Raw genomic sequence first — 17,330 nt, 5'->3', positions numbered from 1 at the left:
TTTTCTTCCAAAAAATGACTACACCAAGTTTGTGTATGAAAATATTATAGCAAAGAAGAATGCTGATGATGAAATTGCAGTGGAGATAGAAAAGCAATATCGACAGAGGAAAAGTATGAAATTCTAAAATACTTTGAACAAAATGAAAGGACATGATATTGCATGCTACAGGCATAAACAAGGTGACATTGTAATAAAAGCCAAAAACGTTCAGGAAACTTCACTGTTTACATGATGTGAAATTATCAGGTGAAGCTTCAAGCATGGATGAAGAAGAGGTGGCAAAGGCATTTCTGCTGATACTGAAAAAAAATATTGAGGAAGGCTATAACTGAACCCTAAAACTAACCTCTCATGAACATAACATATTTTCAGATGGATGAGCAGGAGCATTGTCTAAAAGCAATAAACATTTCACATCTTTCGGTGGTATTCCAAGCTCTTCGACTTGAAATTTCCTTACTGCAGGTACAAATTCTTTAAAAAACCAGTGTTGAAAAATGTTCGAGTTGAACCATGCCTTTTTAGAGTTATAATATGAAATGGACAGATGATTCATTATATTTTTTAAAACTGTAGGTTTACGAGATTTGCCAACAATTATGGGTGTCAATTAATGCAATCCATCGGCATTAGTGCAAATAGCGCTGAGATCCTATTCTTGCTGATTTTGATTCCAGGTGTCAATTTTTCATATTTTGAGGCTTGTGTTTTCTGGCACAGAATGCCAGAACAAACCAGTTTTGTCATCATTATAAATCTGAGACTGTAATAGCATTTCATTATTTATATATGTTCTATTAATTTTTGCCTAAATAGTTCAATAGCTTCTGTTGGAGCACTCAAAACTTCACCGAAAATTCGTTTGTTCATAATTCCGTGTGCCAAAGGCATCCATCGCTTGCTTTGAATGGTGTGTTCATTTCATTTGCTAATTTAATTGCTGCAGATTTCTCAATTGCCCCACAAGAATGTTGCTGTGTGTACCAGTTCAACAATGCTTCTTCAACTGAAGTTTTACGTGCCATCCAGCGGTTGGCCGAGTGGTTAGCGTATCTGCTCTCCAGCCAAAAGGCTGCGGGTTCGAATCCCACTGTGGGCATGGATGTTTGTGATTGTCTGCAAAAATACTAGTGGTGGTGGTAGACAGTAGATGGTGTTGGTGTAGATGATGAGGTTGAGTGGTGGAGACAGAAAGTTGTAGAGTAGGTGTTCTCCCGCAATGAGTCTTGAACTCCCTGGAGGTGTAAAATAATAAATTAGACCAGATTTTTGATTTTGATGAAACTGGTCATTATTGGGGAAAAAAAAAGTGTGACATGAACATATATCTCAATCTCAAGGAAGAAAGATGAACTCAAAGATTCGAGACTGCTAAAGATAGGCTGACTGTATGTTGGCAGCAAATGCAAGTGGTGACCTGAAATCAAAGCTTGTTGTTTATCATGCAGCCAATCATCATGCCTTGAAAGGGATCATAAGGTCTATCTTGGGTGTTTACTTCAGGTATAGAAGAAGGAGATGGATGACAGCACTAATCTTCTATTTAATGTGTCTTGAAACTACTGTAGGAAGAAAATAGATTTTAGGATACTAAATATTTTGGACAACATACCAAGTCATCTTCCAACCCTTGTTTAGCTCTTGCCAAACACATCAAAATCCTGTTTTTACCCCTTAATATGACATCTTACAACCCTTTGATCAAGGAGTTATTGCTGCTTTTAAACACTATTATACAAAATGCACATTTTAAATGTGCATTTTGTACAATAGCAGAGGGAAAATTCAGGAAATGCACAAGCAGTTCCTGAATTTTGGAAGAGATTAAACTTAAAAATTGCAATTGCCATTATTGTGTAGGGTTAAACTTCAATACTATTTTAACTGTATCTTGGTTTAATATCTGCAGATAAGCATATGTACAATTTAGCTAACAAACTTTTTTTTCCTACATTAGTTAGTATCTGAAAATATATCGAGAGAAAGGAAGGGTTTTCTCTGTAATCTTTGCAAATCTTGTATCAACAAAGCCTATTTTCAGAAGTTCATTCCTCAAAAAAGCTTCCTACTTAGGTTCTCTGTTTCTCACCCTATGTAATACACACACACAAAAGCATGATGTTACAGAATAGTGACAAATCAGTGTTGGTAAAGTAAACAGCCCCACAACAAAATAGGTGACAGGAGTCCACAACCATCAAAGTAGCATACCAAATCACATGAAAAACAAGTTTTCACCCAGACTTCTTGAAGAAAGGTGTGAGATTAAATAAAACATCAAGATACATCAAATTAAAATTTCCTTTGTCCTTCATATTTAATGTTATCAGCGAGGAATCTTTGAGCTCAGTTAGTAGTGATAATGCCCTTTGGCTGTAAAGCTAGGTTCAAATGCCATCTAAGATGCAAAGAATCTTCACAAGAATTTTCAGATGAAGGTGAGTTAGGTGATCTCATGCAAAGAGGTAGTTTTTCCTTCTTAAACTCAAGATTTTTCATCCTGAAAAACAGGCAAACCAGCCAGAATATACATGATTAGCAGACATGATACATGGCCTCATAGCCTTAGCTGCTTCAGTAATCCCAAACAGCAGGAGCTATTATTAGTTGCCTGCTCCTAAGCAGCTCTATACATGGAGTCACATTTATTTATTTTATTTATTATTTTTTTTTTTTAATATCTGATCCACACACAAAAAGAGCCACAAAGACCTATAGCACATTAGTGCCATGTGTGGGAAAGAGGAATAGAAGAAAGGAGGAATCTCTTCATACTTTGCTTGAACAGCTCAGGGTTATAAGCTTTGGGGAAGGCAGAATGGGGGAGACTGTTCTAAAGAACAGAATTACATAGGATGAAGGAAGGGGCAGTGAAGTTGGTTTGCTGAGTTTCAGGATGGACTGTAAAGAAGTGTTGGTTAGCAGTGGCTCGTGTTTAAATGATTTTGTAGGAGAGTGGAGGAATAACAGTGGTCAATTCAGCAGAGCACTGTCCATAAAGTATCTACAGAAGAGGCAGAAATTGAATGTGAGAGATGGATAATTAGCCAGATTGCCCTCTTCTGGACAGAATCAAGCAATCTTAGAGAGGATTTTGGTGTCCCACCCCAAATATGGGAGCAATATTCCATGGCTGGGCAAATCTGGGTTTTGTATAGAGTTAGCAACTGTGGAGGTGTGAAGTAGTGTCTTGTGTGAAAAAGTACATCAAGTTTTTTGGCAGCTGCAGAAGCTATAGTTGAAATGTGGTTGTGCCAGGAAAGATTGGAGGTGCAGGTCAGTCTGAGTAGAGAAATCTGATTGTGTCTGTATATCTCATACTGAAAGTAAGGGGGAAGGGATATGAGCTCTTTCTTGTGAGAGATCAGACAGGACTGAGTTTTGGTGGCATTGAAGTTCACAAGGTTGTCCTTGCTGCACTTGGATACAGCTAAGAGATCTGAGTTCAGGTCACTGGTCATGGTAGATCTTCCAATCCTATCATCGAAAAAACTACTATTGATAGGATTGGAAGTCGGAAGAGCGGGTGATTTATATACAAGAGGAAAAGAGTGGATGAAAGAACAGACCCTGGAGTACTCCTGTGTTAGTGGGGAAATCTGAGGAGAGTAAAGCGTCCACCAATGCACGCAGTGAGCAACCAGTGAGAAAGTTGGTCATCCAGTTGCAGAGTGAGGAAGGCAGACCCCTGTGCCAAACCCAATCAAATGCCTTTGAAATGTTGAGTACAACCACAAGAATTTCTCCAAATTTCTCCACATGGCTTGAGTCCAGAGATGGGTAGTGAAAGCAAGATTAGCTTTAGATCATGAGTGGTGGAATTAATACTGCTGGTCCTCAATTAGTTGGTATGACTCTAGGTGGTTTAAGAGTTGGCTGTTAATGACCGTGTCTATAATTTTAGAGAGGACAGAAGTGAGAGCAATTGGACTGTAATTCGTTGGTTGACTTTTATCGCCTTTCTTTGGGATGGACTGAATGTGAACCTACTTCCATGCTGTATGGTATATGCTAGCTGAATAGGATAGATTGAAGAGGTAATATAGGATAGGTGTTAGTTCTGGGACACAATTCATTAACACAATAGGTATCCTACCTATTGTGTTAAATGATGCCATGTTTGTGTTCATCTTATTGAGGATTCTTCAGATTTCTTTTTGTTGGAAGACTATAGGTGACATGAAGGGAGTCATCCTTGTTAGTGTGGGAGAATCTTTGCTCCGGTCATCAATGCAGGAATTTGAAGAGAAGAGTGATGCCAGTAACTTGGCCTTGTCTTTGGGTGACGTAACTACAGTACCATCCAGATGTGAGAGTGGTAGAAACCTGGGTGGGCAGAAATTGCACCCAATTGCTTTGGCAAGGAACTAGAAGGAGCGACTGCCATTTGGGCAGGAGGCAAATTTGCAGCATTTGGTCCTTTCAAAGTCTGACTTGGACTTGATGATTCTTTTACAATGGTTGCGAACTGCAGCAGAAGCAGAGTGGGCAGCTGGAGATTTGGTCTTCTTGAGCCACATGCCAACATATAACATGTTTCTCTGTATCCTAATATATTGTTTTAAAACTTTATATTACATATGAATAATAAAAAATAAATTAGCATTACAAGGTTTAGAATTATTTTTTTTTTTTTTACATTTTGCTGCCTTAATTTATTAATAAAGATATTAAATACACAATGATTTATACAGGCATTGTTTTCAACAGAAAAACATCAAACAACAAAAATTACATGTACATTTTTGTGCTTATAGACAACTTAGCAAACACTGTAAATATATCTGAATGAATTAAAAAACTTCACAGGGGAAAGAATAGTGTAAAAGGAATCAGAAATGATAATAATGATGCGTAAACTAAACATAAGAATGTTCTGGATTAATTCTTTTTGAAAAATTATTGAGTGAGATAATGCAGTGATAGAATGGTGATGTAGTCAATCAGAGCCAACTCAAATATGAATGTATAAAAGTTGTACAGACCCATAGCTCAGTCAGTACAGACAAAGATCTTTGGTCGGAAAGATTTTGGTTTGAATTCCATAAAGACACAGAGAACATTTATCAGGACTTTTCAATTGAAGGTGTATTAGCAAGTCTCATGCAGAGGTGAAAGTGTTTTTCCTCCTGGGAACCCAAGTTTTTCATTCTTCAAAACAGGCAAACAAACTAGAAGAACAAATGCAATTAATAGCTATAGCCATAGCACACAATGCAGATAGGATTAACTACCCAATCATAAGCAATATGTGGTTTCTAAAAAGCCAAATTACTTGGCTCTGACAGTTCATTCAGCCTGCTATGACATGAAAGATGAGAAAAATTTGACTACACTGCATCATTCAGAAGACCCCCATGGTATCTCTACATAAAAAAGGAAACGAACCTAATATGAGAATTACAGAGGAATTTCCCGAGTGTTGTAAGATTTATCAAATGTCTTGAGAATAGGCTAAGAAAAACTGGAAGAGAAATTTGTAAAAGAACAAGCCAAATTCAATCCAGATAGCAGTTATCAGGATGAGATTTTTATTTTAAGAAAATAAAAATTTGTAGTTTTAAGTTTTAAAAGTTTCAAGTTTTGTAGATCTGCAAGAAGCATATAAGGTATGGAAGAACTCTTCAGAATGCTACAATTATATTAATTGAACAATTGACCAATTTACACAATATAGTTTTTGGCAGTTTTATCCTTTAATTTTTAATAAAAATAAATGATCATGTCATTAGAAAAAAATTATTGTGCCAAGTCACTCACACACACACACACACACACACACACACACACACACACACACACACACACACACACACACACACACACACACACACACACACAAAATCCCTTTATTAACTATAAGGGAATGATAAATATTTTTGAGTTACATGTGCACAAAAAAAAAAGCTTTCTGCTGCTGTTTGTGATTAGTTATGTATATTAATGTTTAAAAATGGTTATATATGTATAATTGTAATTCCCTAATGAAGCTAAAGAGGATTAAATGGGGAAAGCATTGGAAGTTGATAATAATGAAGGTGATATAAAACCAAAAGTTGATAAGTAGTAAGTGGCTTTTACATCCACAGTACAGTATAGCTGTGATTCAATTATATATTTAGGATTAGATAGCAAAATGTGCTACAGAAATTTATAACTTAATAAAATACAAAAGTTATTAACAAACATCAATCCTATAATATTACTCTAACTACAAATGATCACATTCATTTACACAGTGTAACAAATTGTTTCATATATTCTAAAGTTTCTTTTATCCTTTGGGTTACTACTTCACAAAACAAAATACAGTCATACCCCGAAGTTACGCGGTAGGTGGGACCTATAAAAAGCGCGTAAGTCGAATTTGCGTAACTCGGAGTATAATTTTGCATGTAATTTATATATACAAACATACAAAATATTAGTTAATTGGGACCAAAGGTTTACAAAAACACCTATTTTTTTTAAGAAACATAATCATAATTGTAGTTTTTCATACATAAAAAAAAAAGAAAGTTATTTCTATGTCGATCATTTCATAAAATCTAATACATTCGTCTGATGGCATAATGTCTTTTTCTTGTAATGCAAAATTTCTTCACAGCAAGTCAATGATTTTTTTTATTCCTTGCCTTGTGGCTACAATTCATTCCCCGTTAGAATTTACGTCCTCCAAAATCTGTAAACCTTTCTTTTATGATTGTTCTTACTGTGGATTCGTGTAGACCGAACTTCTTTGCTAGCTCACAAATTTTCATTCCGCCTTCAAAATCATTAATAATGTTGAGTTTTGTTTCCAAAGTCGATGTTTTTCTTTTCTTGCTAGCTATATCAGAATCAGACTTGCTTCTTTTGGACAACATTAATATTTTTTTGTGATAAAATTTGTATCAAGAACATAACATTAAACAATCGCAAGGTTTGTAGACTATAAAAATTGTTGTGTATGAATGGAGAATACATGAAACATGTCAGTGCTTGTTCACAGCATGTGTGACACTGGCGAATGCGGCCAGTGCCGGAAACATATGACTAGTGGTGAAGTGGAACGGGAATACGTACATATAAGAAACCGCATAACTTCGGATTCGCGTAAGTCAGGGTATGACTGTAATTAGAAAATAATAACTACAGAAAGCAATAATGCTGATTTAAACACCACCTTACATGACTGTTTTTATAAATAAATCTACATATTTACCTTGATTGTAAGTTTTCGGCCTCAGCAGCAGAGTTGTATGGACTAGATGCAGATAGAGAACGTGTAATCTCCTCATCGCTAATAATATCAAAACCATGGTGGGAAGTGTCTCTGGGAGATGTGACAACTTCACTTGCTGATAGGAATGTTCTATACAAAAATGCAATATTATTATTATTAATGAGATGTCCATAAAACCAGCAGCCTCACTGCTGGTTTCATGTCTCACTCAAATAGAAATATATATATATATATATATATATCATATTGAGCTTTTAACCTCATTCATAGTTCACTCTGGTAATGTATTCCACTTATTCACAAATCTCCATATAAAAAATAAATCTATTCATTGCTCCCTTTCTTCACAACACCCACAACTTTCTGTTCAAAAATGCAATATTATTATTAATAATAATAACAACCCCTCCACAAAATAAGAAGCCAACTGCAGAGATCTCACTCAATTTAGAAATATACACCGCTTGGAAAGAATTCAATGGACACCTCCATGGGTAATGTGCATTGTTCCGTGTAACAAGTCACGTGTTTGGAGCTGGTATAAATTGGAGGAACATGATGCTCCGAAGTCAGTGCAACTGTGTCCGTGCGAAATGGCTGCAAGAAGGGAACTGATGGAGTATGAAAGAGGCATTGTGATAGGATGCCATGTTGTAGGTCTATCTGTCATTGATGAATTGAGCCATCCCAGGTCAACAATCAGTGATACCATACTGAGATGGAAGTGTAGTGAGTCAACTGCAAGTGGTATCTGCAGTGGATGACCCACTACTCTCAACAAACATGACCATAGGGTACTAAAAAGGATAATATGTATAAACTATCATTTGTCAGCCAACATGTTGAATGCAGAGTTTTGGGATTCACCTGGAACATGCATCTACAAAAACATTCAGACCAAGTTTCACAACATGGGCTTCCATGTACAGTGGAATGTGGAAGTTTAGAAAGCTATGTAATGGAGTAACAAATCATTCTACCAAGCAGATGGATGGGTGTGGCAGATGCCCACTGAGCATCTCTTACTAGAGTATGTAATCCCAATTATGAAATTCGGAGGTGGTGGTGTGATGTATGGTCCTGTTTTTCTTGGTTTGGCCTCGGACCTCTGTTTGTGACAAAGAACATTGTCACAAACAGAGATATCTGAACATTGTCACAAACAGAGATATCTGAACATTCTGCACAATGCAATTCAATGCTTCCTTCTCTGTGGTGTTTCCACAGAACTGACCATTTCTCTTTCAGCAAGACAATGTAGCATGTCACAAGGCTGCTCTATAATAACTGTGTGGTTTGTGAACATGAATGTCACTACACATGACAGCCTCCACAGAGCCTTGATCTGAACCATACTGAACATCTGTGGAATGAACTGGAATGTTGGGTGTGATCAAGGGATGCCTACCCCCACAACGATCCTAGACCTCATTACATGCCTACAGGAAGAATGGCCCAAAATTTTCATTGATCACTATCATACACTTGTGGAAAGTATACCCCCATAGGAATGCTGCAATCATCACAATGAAAGGAGGTCCCACATCTTATTAAGTTAGGTATCATGGCTGTTTATTAATAACTCTATGGTGTCCGTTGACTTCTTTCCAAGCAGTGTACGTATCATATTGAACCCATTCACAGCTCACAGTGGCAATGTATTCCACTTACTCATCATTCCCCATATATATAATCTTACTCATTGCTTCCTTTCTTCACCATACAATTTCCATACCAAAAATGCAATAACACACTTCAACTCGTTGCAGGAGGTCTCACGCAATTAGCAATAAATGCATTATAATACACTGAATCTTAACCTCACTCACAATACTACTACTACTCAGAGCACACACTAGCCATGCACTCATCCACCACTCTCCATATAAAATAATCTACTCACTGCCCCTCTGTTCACTATATCCTTATGCAACTTCTAGGAGTGAAGAAACTCTCATTCTCATCCTCTGCTCCATGCATTACCTATCTTCTGAACTCCAGTTTACATTTTCTCAACCTCCTTCTCTCTCCATAACAAACATTTCAGGGTCGTGATATTGCCTTAGTCACTCGTCACTCATCTCTGGACCTTTTTCAGAGTTTCTTTATTACAATGGAAACTAAGCAACTAAATTTGCAACAGCAATCCAGATGTATGCTAATTAAAGCCTTGTGCAGTGGTACAATCATTCTATATGTCAGTGTCCTTATTATCACTTGTCACCACATCTCACAACATGTGAAATGTACTCTTACATACACATATACATACATACATTTCACATAATCTTCATAAGCAAACAAATATTATTATTATATGGGCTATTCGATGGAGTACAAAGACTCATTGTGAGAGACCCAATCTAGCCACACAATCTATCATACCTCTCCTTGAACTCATTAACAGACAAAGCACTCACAACTGACTCTGACAACCCATTCCACTCATTCATAACTCTCCAAGCAAAAAATATAGTCCTTGCATTGCTACTAACCACACCTTTATTCAACTTCCAGGGATGATTCCTTGTTCCTGTCCTTCTAGCCAAGTGCTGAAACATTTCCTCTACATCTATCCTATAAAACCCTTTAAACAACTTAAATGTTTTTATCACAACCCTCTCTTTTCTCCTATCAACCAACTTCTGCAATCCACATATGCTCAATATATCCTCAGAGGTGAGTGGCCTGTGGAATGTTCCCTATGAGGATATATTGAGCATATGTGATTCCCAAGAAACCCAGAGGGACCTGACTTGAGCACCACCATAATCTAGATGTGGGTGTATCAAGGTCTTATAACGAGGAATTACAACTTCCTCATCTCTACTTGATAATGTATTCTTCAATAGCCAAGTAATCTTATGGGATATCTTAGCAATATGTGCTCTAAACTTTACTACCACTCCTAAATCTCTAGCTTCAACTATTTCCTAGATAGAAAACTCACTTTCACTGGACATTACATTCTTCAATAATCTGCACATCATCCTTCTCAAAAGACTGGGGAATCATAAAGTGTTTAATTCAACAAGCTAATACTAATTGTTCAACTCCCCATCATTTACAAGAACTCTCAACTATCAAACAATATACAAAATTAAATGTCTTCTCTGAAAGGACTACACAACATCCGTTTGTCTCCTACAAACCTAACCCAAACAACAAGGAATCAATACACAAAGTTCCAATCACATGCATCTCTGGCATTTCAGAACCGATTGCAAGAATTCTGAAGAAATATGATTTAGTAGTGAATTATATTCCTATTAATAAACTCTCAACGTATTTCCCCTCTTCGTACAAACTGGATGCTCAATAGAAAAAAGAATATAAGAACATCAATCATATATTTTCCACAAAAATCCGATAAGTCTGGATTAGAGGCAGGCATGGAACAGAGGCAGACCACAACATTCTTGGATTTGAAACATGCCTTTTACATAGGTCTCAGTACAAATTCAAACGACTATTTAAGAAGAGTGCTGAGGCCTTGCTTCACCACACTAACTTGAATTGGAATGACTGCCTATCCTTATCAAAAATATGGGAAAGTTTGATTCGAATTACACATCATTAAAGGGTTTTCTTTAAATAATAATTAAGACCAATAATGATATTTTATAAAGACAATATAATATTTAGCTAGTTAAGAAACCAACTAGATATTACAGCTATCTGATGATCTGTTTAGTATGATATTATCTGATAAGTCTAATATGTGCAATTTATTTTATACTTTTATGATTAACCCTTTCTTCAGTGAAAGCATAATGTTACTGGCAATTTAACATCATGAGACTCATTCTATTTCGAATAAATCAATTTCTTGCATTTTACCTTGTAAAAACTGTTTTTTAAACCACTGATGATGGTCTGTTAACTTCAGACTTAAATATATGGCAGTATATTTAATAAATAATACTTTTACTTGTGGATTTGTGTATACATAAAAAAAAAAGTCATTTAAATAACCTTCTTACCACAAATACCAAATTTCAATCATTATAAATTTGACATTTGAGATGGTACTCGAAATTCTTTTATGAATCCTCTCTTACAGTCTCTTCTAGTTTCTATCACAAAGATGGTACACTTTTTTTTTGGTTGAAATATTTGAAGTAATAAAATTGCTATATTCTCATGAATACATGTGCATAATAATTAATGTCATTATAATGTCACAAGTTCCATTAAAAATTTGTCATAAAAAATAAATATCAGTCATCTATCATTCCACTGTGCTTTCTTTTAAAAACCTATAAAAACATGAGTGGCAGTTAATCAACAATGATATACTTTAATCTCTGGGAAAGAGTTCATCAACCATAGTTTCCAAAGATTACAACTTATAGTTATTCAACATCAACAGGTTTCTGTTCTCAACATACATAGCTGCCAACATAAAGGTCTTCTGCAGTGCTCACATACAGTAAGTTCAGCCACACCTATAGGTAATCTTTTTATCTCTCTCTTTTTATGCACTACACTCACAAAAGGTTCTGAAGCCTATCATACATTAAATTTATTAAAACATTGCAATAAACTTAACAAAATTAACTAAGGTGTGTATATGAGGTGTATTCAAAAAAAGACCGAACTTTTGCTATAAAGACTTTATTGCTCATTTTGCAACATTTTAAGTACTGTCCCCTTCGAAATAGTCACCTCTACTGGTGATACACCATTCCCAACGTTTCTTCCATTGTTGGAATGCTTTCTGGAATGCATTTACTGTGATGGCATGCAGTTCTCTTATCACATTTTCCTGAATCTCCTCTATGGTTTGGAAACGACGTCTTTTCAGAGCAGTTTTAATTTATGGAAACAGGAAAAAGTTTGCTGGGGCTAAATCCAGAGAATATCCAGAATTCAGCCTCTTCCTGTGCACAGCAGTCCTCAAAATGCACTAAAACTTTCTGGTACAACTCTTTGTTTACCATCTGACCATGTGGTAAAAATTCATAATGGACAATGCTTTGCCAATCAAAAAACACAACCAACATCACCTTGATCTTTGACTGGTTCTGTGCTTTTTTCTGGTTGAGGAGACCCTTTCCCCACCCACTGTGATGATTGCATCTTGATTTCAACAGCACAGCATAAACCCACGTCACATCTCCTGTTATGATATTCTCAAGAAAGTTTTCATTACCATTTGCGTTGACAAGCAGTTCCTGATTGATTTCAACACAATTCTCTTTCTGATCATCAGTCAACAAATGTGGCACAAATCTTGCACTGATGCGATGCATCTGAAGTTTTTCAGTCAACATTTGATGGCAAGATCCTATGCTGATGCCCACTTCATCAGCAACTTCTTGGACAGTTAAACAATTTCCATGAATCACAGCATGAACTCTCTCTCAACATGGTCATCATCTGTTGATGTGGAAGGTCATCCAGGCCTAGGATCTTCAATGACCAATGTTCTGCCCTTTTTAAAACTTAAACCGCTCAGAGCACTGCGCTTGGCTCATACAGTCCTCCCCATATGCTTGATTAAGCAAGTGAAATGTCTCTGCAAAATTTTTACCAAGTTTGCAGCAAAATTTCACACACACACATTATTCTTCAAGCTCTTTCATTGTCACTTTGCCACACTAATCCGACGAACAGCTTGTGCTCACTTCAGCAGATGTAAATCAACAGAGCAGAGCGGGACAAATGACAGTTTGTTGTCAAAACCTGCTGCCAGGTGCTTAGTAGCAGCAGCTCGCTCTCTGTGCCAGTTAGAGCACTATTTAAAAAGTTCTTTTTTTTGAACACCCCTCGTATACAGTTACAATGCAAAAATGAACAAATCACTTACTGGTGGCGTCTCTTATCCTCCAAACTACTGGAATAACAGTTTAATTCTGGAGCACTACCAAACTGAAGGCAACTAGTATCCATGGCAGAACTTCCTGGTGCAGGCATAGGTAAAGATACCACACTCACTGTATCTGTTACACTTGTTGTAGAAGCACCTGAAAATCAAAATAGTTTTTTTTTTTTTTGTGTGTGTGTTTTTATTATTGATTATTCAAAAAAATTAAATGCACATTTCAAACTCTGCACAAATATAATGAACATATCTCATCAAATGTCAAGCTATAATATGAAAACCTCTATCATAATGACTTGATAATGATGGCTTACTGCAACATAAAGATCATGAAAATATCATATTTGATATTAGTTTTTATAAAAATAAAAGAAACAGAAAACTCACAACAAATAATTGAAATCTTTAATGATAAAAATTTTGCATAAGTGTTCAAAGACATCTTCATTTGTATATTATATTTCAGAAACAAAACAACATAATAGGATTCTTATAGTATTTGGACACTTAGTTTTGGTCAAAAAAATAAATTGTAATTACATTTCCAGTACCGATTACCTCTGGCCATGATTTCAAGCAATTTCTGATAGATCACAACAGGAATAGTCTTCCATTCCTCACACAAAGCTATCCCATTGCTGAGGTTGGTGATGGCTGCTGTGGTCTGGAGTGAAATCAGTGTTCTAATTCATCCCAAAAATGCTCTATAGGGTTGAGGGAGCTGGCCAATCTATCACTTCAATGATGTTTTGTGGGAATGAGTCTCAGACATGCAGTGCAGTGCAGTATGGCATGGAGTACTGTCATGCTGAAACATGCAATTGTCACTGCCAAAGTACTTCCACAGCAAAGATGCTTGATAGGGTTGAGATCTGAACTCTGAGCCAGCCATTCCACATTGGAATCATAAGGATCATCTAGAGTATACAATATTAAATTGTAAATCATAAGGAAGGTTAATCAGGTAGGTTGTAGATGGACGAGTAATATCATTAAGCACAAGCTGCAAAAGAAGAAAATGCTGTGGAGGATATATAAAGAGAAAGGTGATCAGCGAACTCATGAACAGTACAAGGCTCAGGCAAGAAAGGTGACCAGCATGGCATGGAAGGCAAAATCAGATTATGAGAAGAATCTAGCCAAGTAGACCAAAGGAAATCCCAAAGAGCTCTTTCATTATGTAGCAAATAACAGAAAGAATGACTATCAAAAATTAATCTTAATGAGTGATGATGGTCACAAGGAGACAGAAGCAGATAAAATAGTTGAGTTACAGACTGACCATTTTGTAAGGGTATATCATCCTAGTGAGGTCACCTGCTTTAACCTATGTGACGTACACTAATGTGGAAACAGGGGTGGATGAATTGGAGGTTCTTAAGATATTGCAGAATCTCAATGTAAATAAAGCTGTGGGATATCAGCTAGGTTTTATGAAAATTTGCAAGCAAACTGGCAATGTGTCTAGGCTCTTTATTTAAGTCTCAGCTGTGGTAGAGTTCTAAGGGAGATGAAAGAGGGCAAAATAATTTCCTTGCATAAGGAAGGTACTAAGACTGCAGTAGCAAATTATAGACCAATCAGTATCTCAGGCATGGTGCTTAAAGTACTAAAAATTGCTAAAAAAAAAAAGAGAATTCAAGAATGGGTAGATAAAAATATGATACTGTATTAGGGTCAGCATGGCTTTGTGAAGGGTTGGTCATGCCTTAGTAATTTACTAACTTTTTATAATAGAGTAACAGCTGAATTGGATAAAGGAAATGGTTACATGATGATTTTGCAAAGGCATTTGATAGAATACCACATGGAACAGTTATTATGCATATTAGATCAACCAGAGATGGATATGACACTGATTAAGTGGATAAGATAGGGGGCTGCTGAACAGATATCAAAATATCAAGGTGAAAACAGGTGACTAGTGGTGTGCCACAAGGTTCAATGCTGGGACCATTGCTGTTTAATTTCTACATAAATGATATAAAAATAACCTGAAAGGAAATATTCAGTTGTTTGCTGATGATGTGAAATTAGGTAGAGTAATAATTAACCAAGGCAATGTGGAGAGCTTGCAAGATGATTTAAATAGGCTGTCAACAGGGCCAGCTCTACTGACGGTGAAAAATTCCTAGGGACGGCCCTGGCTGTCAATATGGGCAAAAGATAATGAGTGTCAATTTATGTGGAGAAATGTAAAGTTTTGCATTTTGGGATAAAGAGCCTATGCATCACACTGATAGTGCTAATGGTGGAAATAGATGAGGATAGATATTTAGGGGTGGTGGTAGACAAAGTTAAAGAGGACATTTTTCTAAGCTTGCCAAGGTAGCCCCATAAGATTACTTGGCTATTGAAGAACATATTAACAACTAGAGATAAGGAAGTTGTTATTCCTCTTTATAAGACCTTGATGCACCCACATCTGGATTACTGTGCTCAAATCTGGTCTCCTGAGTTTCTGGATCTACGCACCCTCAATATTCCCCATGAGGATATATTGAGGGTGCGTAGTAGATTGCAGAAGCTGGTTGATAGGAGAAAAGAGGGGAGATATGATAGAAACATTTAAGTTGTAAAGATATAAAAATTACATAAAAATACATAATTTTCTGTAAGTGCTGAGAAATCATGAAAACAGACAAAACAAGGATCTGTCTTTAAGTTTTATGCATGTGTAAAAGGCTATGATAATGTGCCAAGCAAACAGCCCTTCAAAACACTACACCACCACCACCACCACCACCATTAGTATTTCTGCAGACAATCACAAACATCCATGTCCAAACAAACATGTCAGGAATCTGATAATAAGTAGATGGAAATGAAGGGTGTATCAGATGGAAGGAAGGGTGCACACTGTCTGCACTGTTAACCTTCATCTATAAGAATCATGCTATGAAGGAAAGTGGCATCATCATCATCAGATTCCTGACATGTTTGTTTGGACATGGATGTTTGTGAATGTTTGCAGAAATACTAATGGTGGTGGTGGTGGGTAGTGGTAGATGGCATTTGTGTAGTTACAGTTAGTTGCAGTTGACGGATTGAGTGGTGGAGAGACAGAGCGCTGTAGAGAAGGTGCCCTCCATTGATGAATCTTTGGACTCCCTGGAGGTGTCAAAAATAATAATAATAATATGATTCTCTGGCTTAATCCAATGTTTTCTTCAGGGCTTGTCACCGAATCTCCACGGTGTGATTCCTGTTCTCAAACTGTTTCATTTTTTCTTGAATAATGTTTGTGTATTTTAGTCTACAGTTCACATTTGAGAGCTGCTCAACTTTTATTTGCTTTAAAATTTTCTTACATGTTCTTCTTTTCAATATGAAATTCAATTTTATCCTGCTGAAGACTAAATAGTGATCACTTCCAATTTCAAATCCTCTGTAAGTCTAGCCTCCTACACCAGTGAGAAAACATCACATCAACAATAATATAGTGGAAAGTCATGCAGACCACTCCTAAAGCCATAGCAACTAGAATCCAGCAAAGTAACAATGTAAAGATTAGTGCATCATATTCTATTCTAAAGAAATTAGGACCAAATATATCCATGTTTATAGAAATGTCAAACAAGTGGCTTCCTTCCAACGTATTCTGTGGTGAATATCTAGTGATTGGTCTGCAAGTCCTGAGTGGCTGTATTGGTGAAACTGGATGTAGTCTTTGTGTTCGGATATCCTGATATTAGATGTCCTGCTTGTTTGGCCATAGTAGGACAGTTTACAGCTGCAAGGGACCTAGTATACTCCAGGTAGGTCTAGGGGAAGTGACTAGTCTTTGGTGGAGTGGATAAGTGATGCCAATTTCTTATGTGGTTTGTAACAGGTAATCAGGTCATATTTGTTTAGGATTTTTGTGAGCTTTCAGACATGCCCCAGATATACCGAATGGTGATATGTTTAGTGTAATCACTGTCAAGAAAGGGGGGGGGGAGAGGGTTGTGGTTAACTAGTTTTAATATTTTCTGAATTTTTTTGGGGGGGATTAATTTAGCCCTGTTATATAGGATTTTTATAATCCCATATTGTTGTGAGGGGGAAGGGGGTGATGCTGGTGAATGTGTCTACCTGTATGGATCGGTTTTCTGTAAACAGACAAAGATAAGGATCTATCAAGCTGGCATGTAATCAGAGTGTCTAGAAAAAGGTGACTGTTATTGTTTTCTTTTTCCAAGGTGAACTGGATTCTGGGGATGTTGATTGTTTAAGTGTGTCTAAGCCATGTGGCCAAACAGCGAACACATCATCCACATAGCGTAGCTAGACAGT

The 17,330-nt window shown here is 36.6% G+C and overlaps 1 protein-coding gene across 3 annotated transcripts in view; it reads right to left on the bottom strand.

The window, feature by feature from the left end:
• The window catches only part of LOC150094147 (uncharacterized), a 387,756-nt gene that overhangs the window by 25,642 nt on the left and 344,784 nt on the right, over positions 1-17,330 (bottom strand). For all 3 annotated transcript variants that reach the window (XM_090412301.1, XM_090412300.1, XM_090412302.1), the window contains 2 exons: positions 13,041-13,197; positions 7,208-7,357 (listed from right to left, as the gene is read on the bottom strand). In XM_090412301.1, coding sequence (XP_090268427.1) covers positions 7,208-7,357; positions 13,041-13,197 — 307 coding nt within the window. The remainder of the gene's footprint in view (positions 1-7,207; positions 7,358-13,040; positions 13,198-17,330) is intronic.

Source organism: Typopeltis vanoorti, chromosome 22, assembly GCF_054136105.1.
Source record: "Typopeltis vanoorti isolate ZY-2024b chromosome 22, IOZ_Tvanoo_1.0, whole genome shotgun sequence".
In the NCBI taxonomy this organism is placed as follows: domain Eukaryota; kingdom Metazoa; phylum Arthropoda; class Arachnida; order Uropygi; family Thelyphonidae; genus Typopeltis; species Typopeltis vanoorti.
Note: the sequence above shows the minus strand (reverse complement) of the source record. Positions and strands in the feature narration are given on the sequence as shown.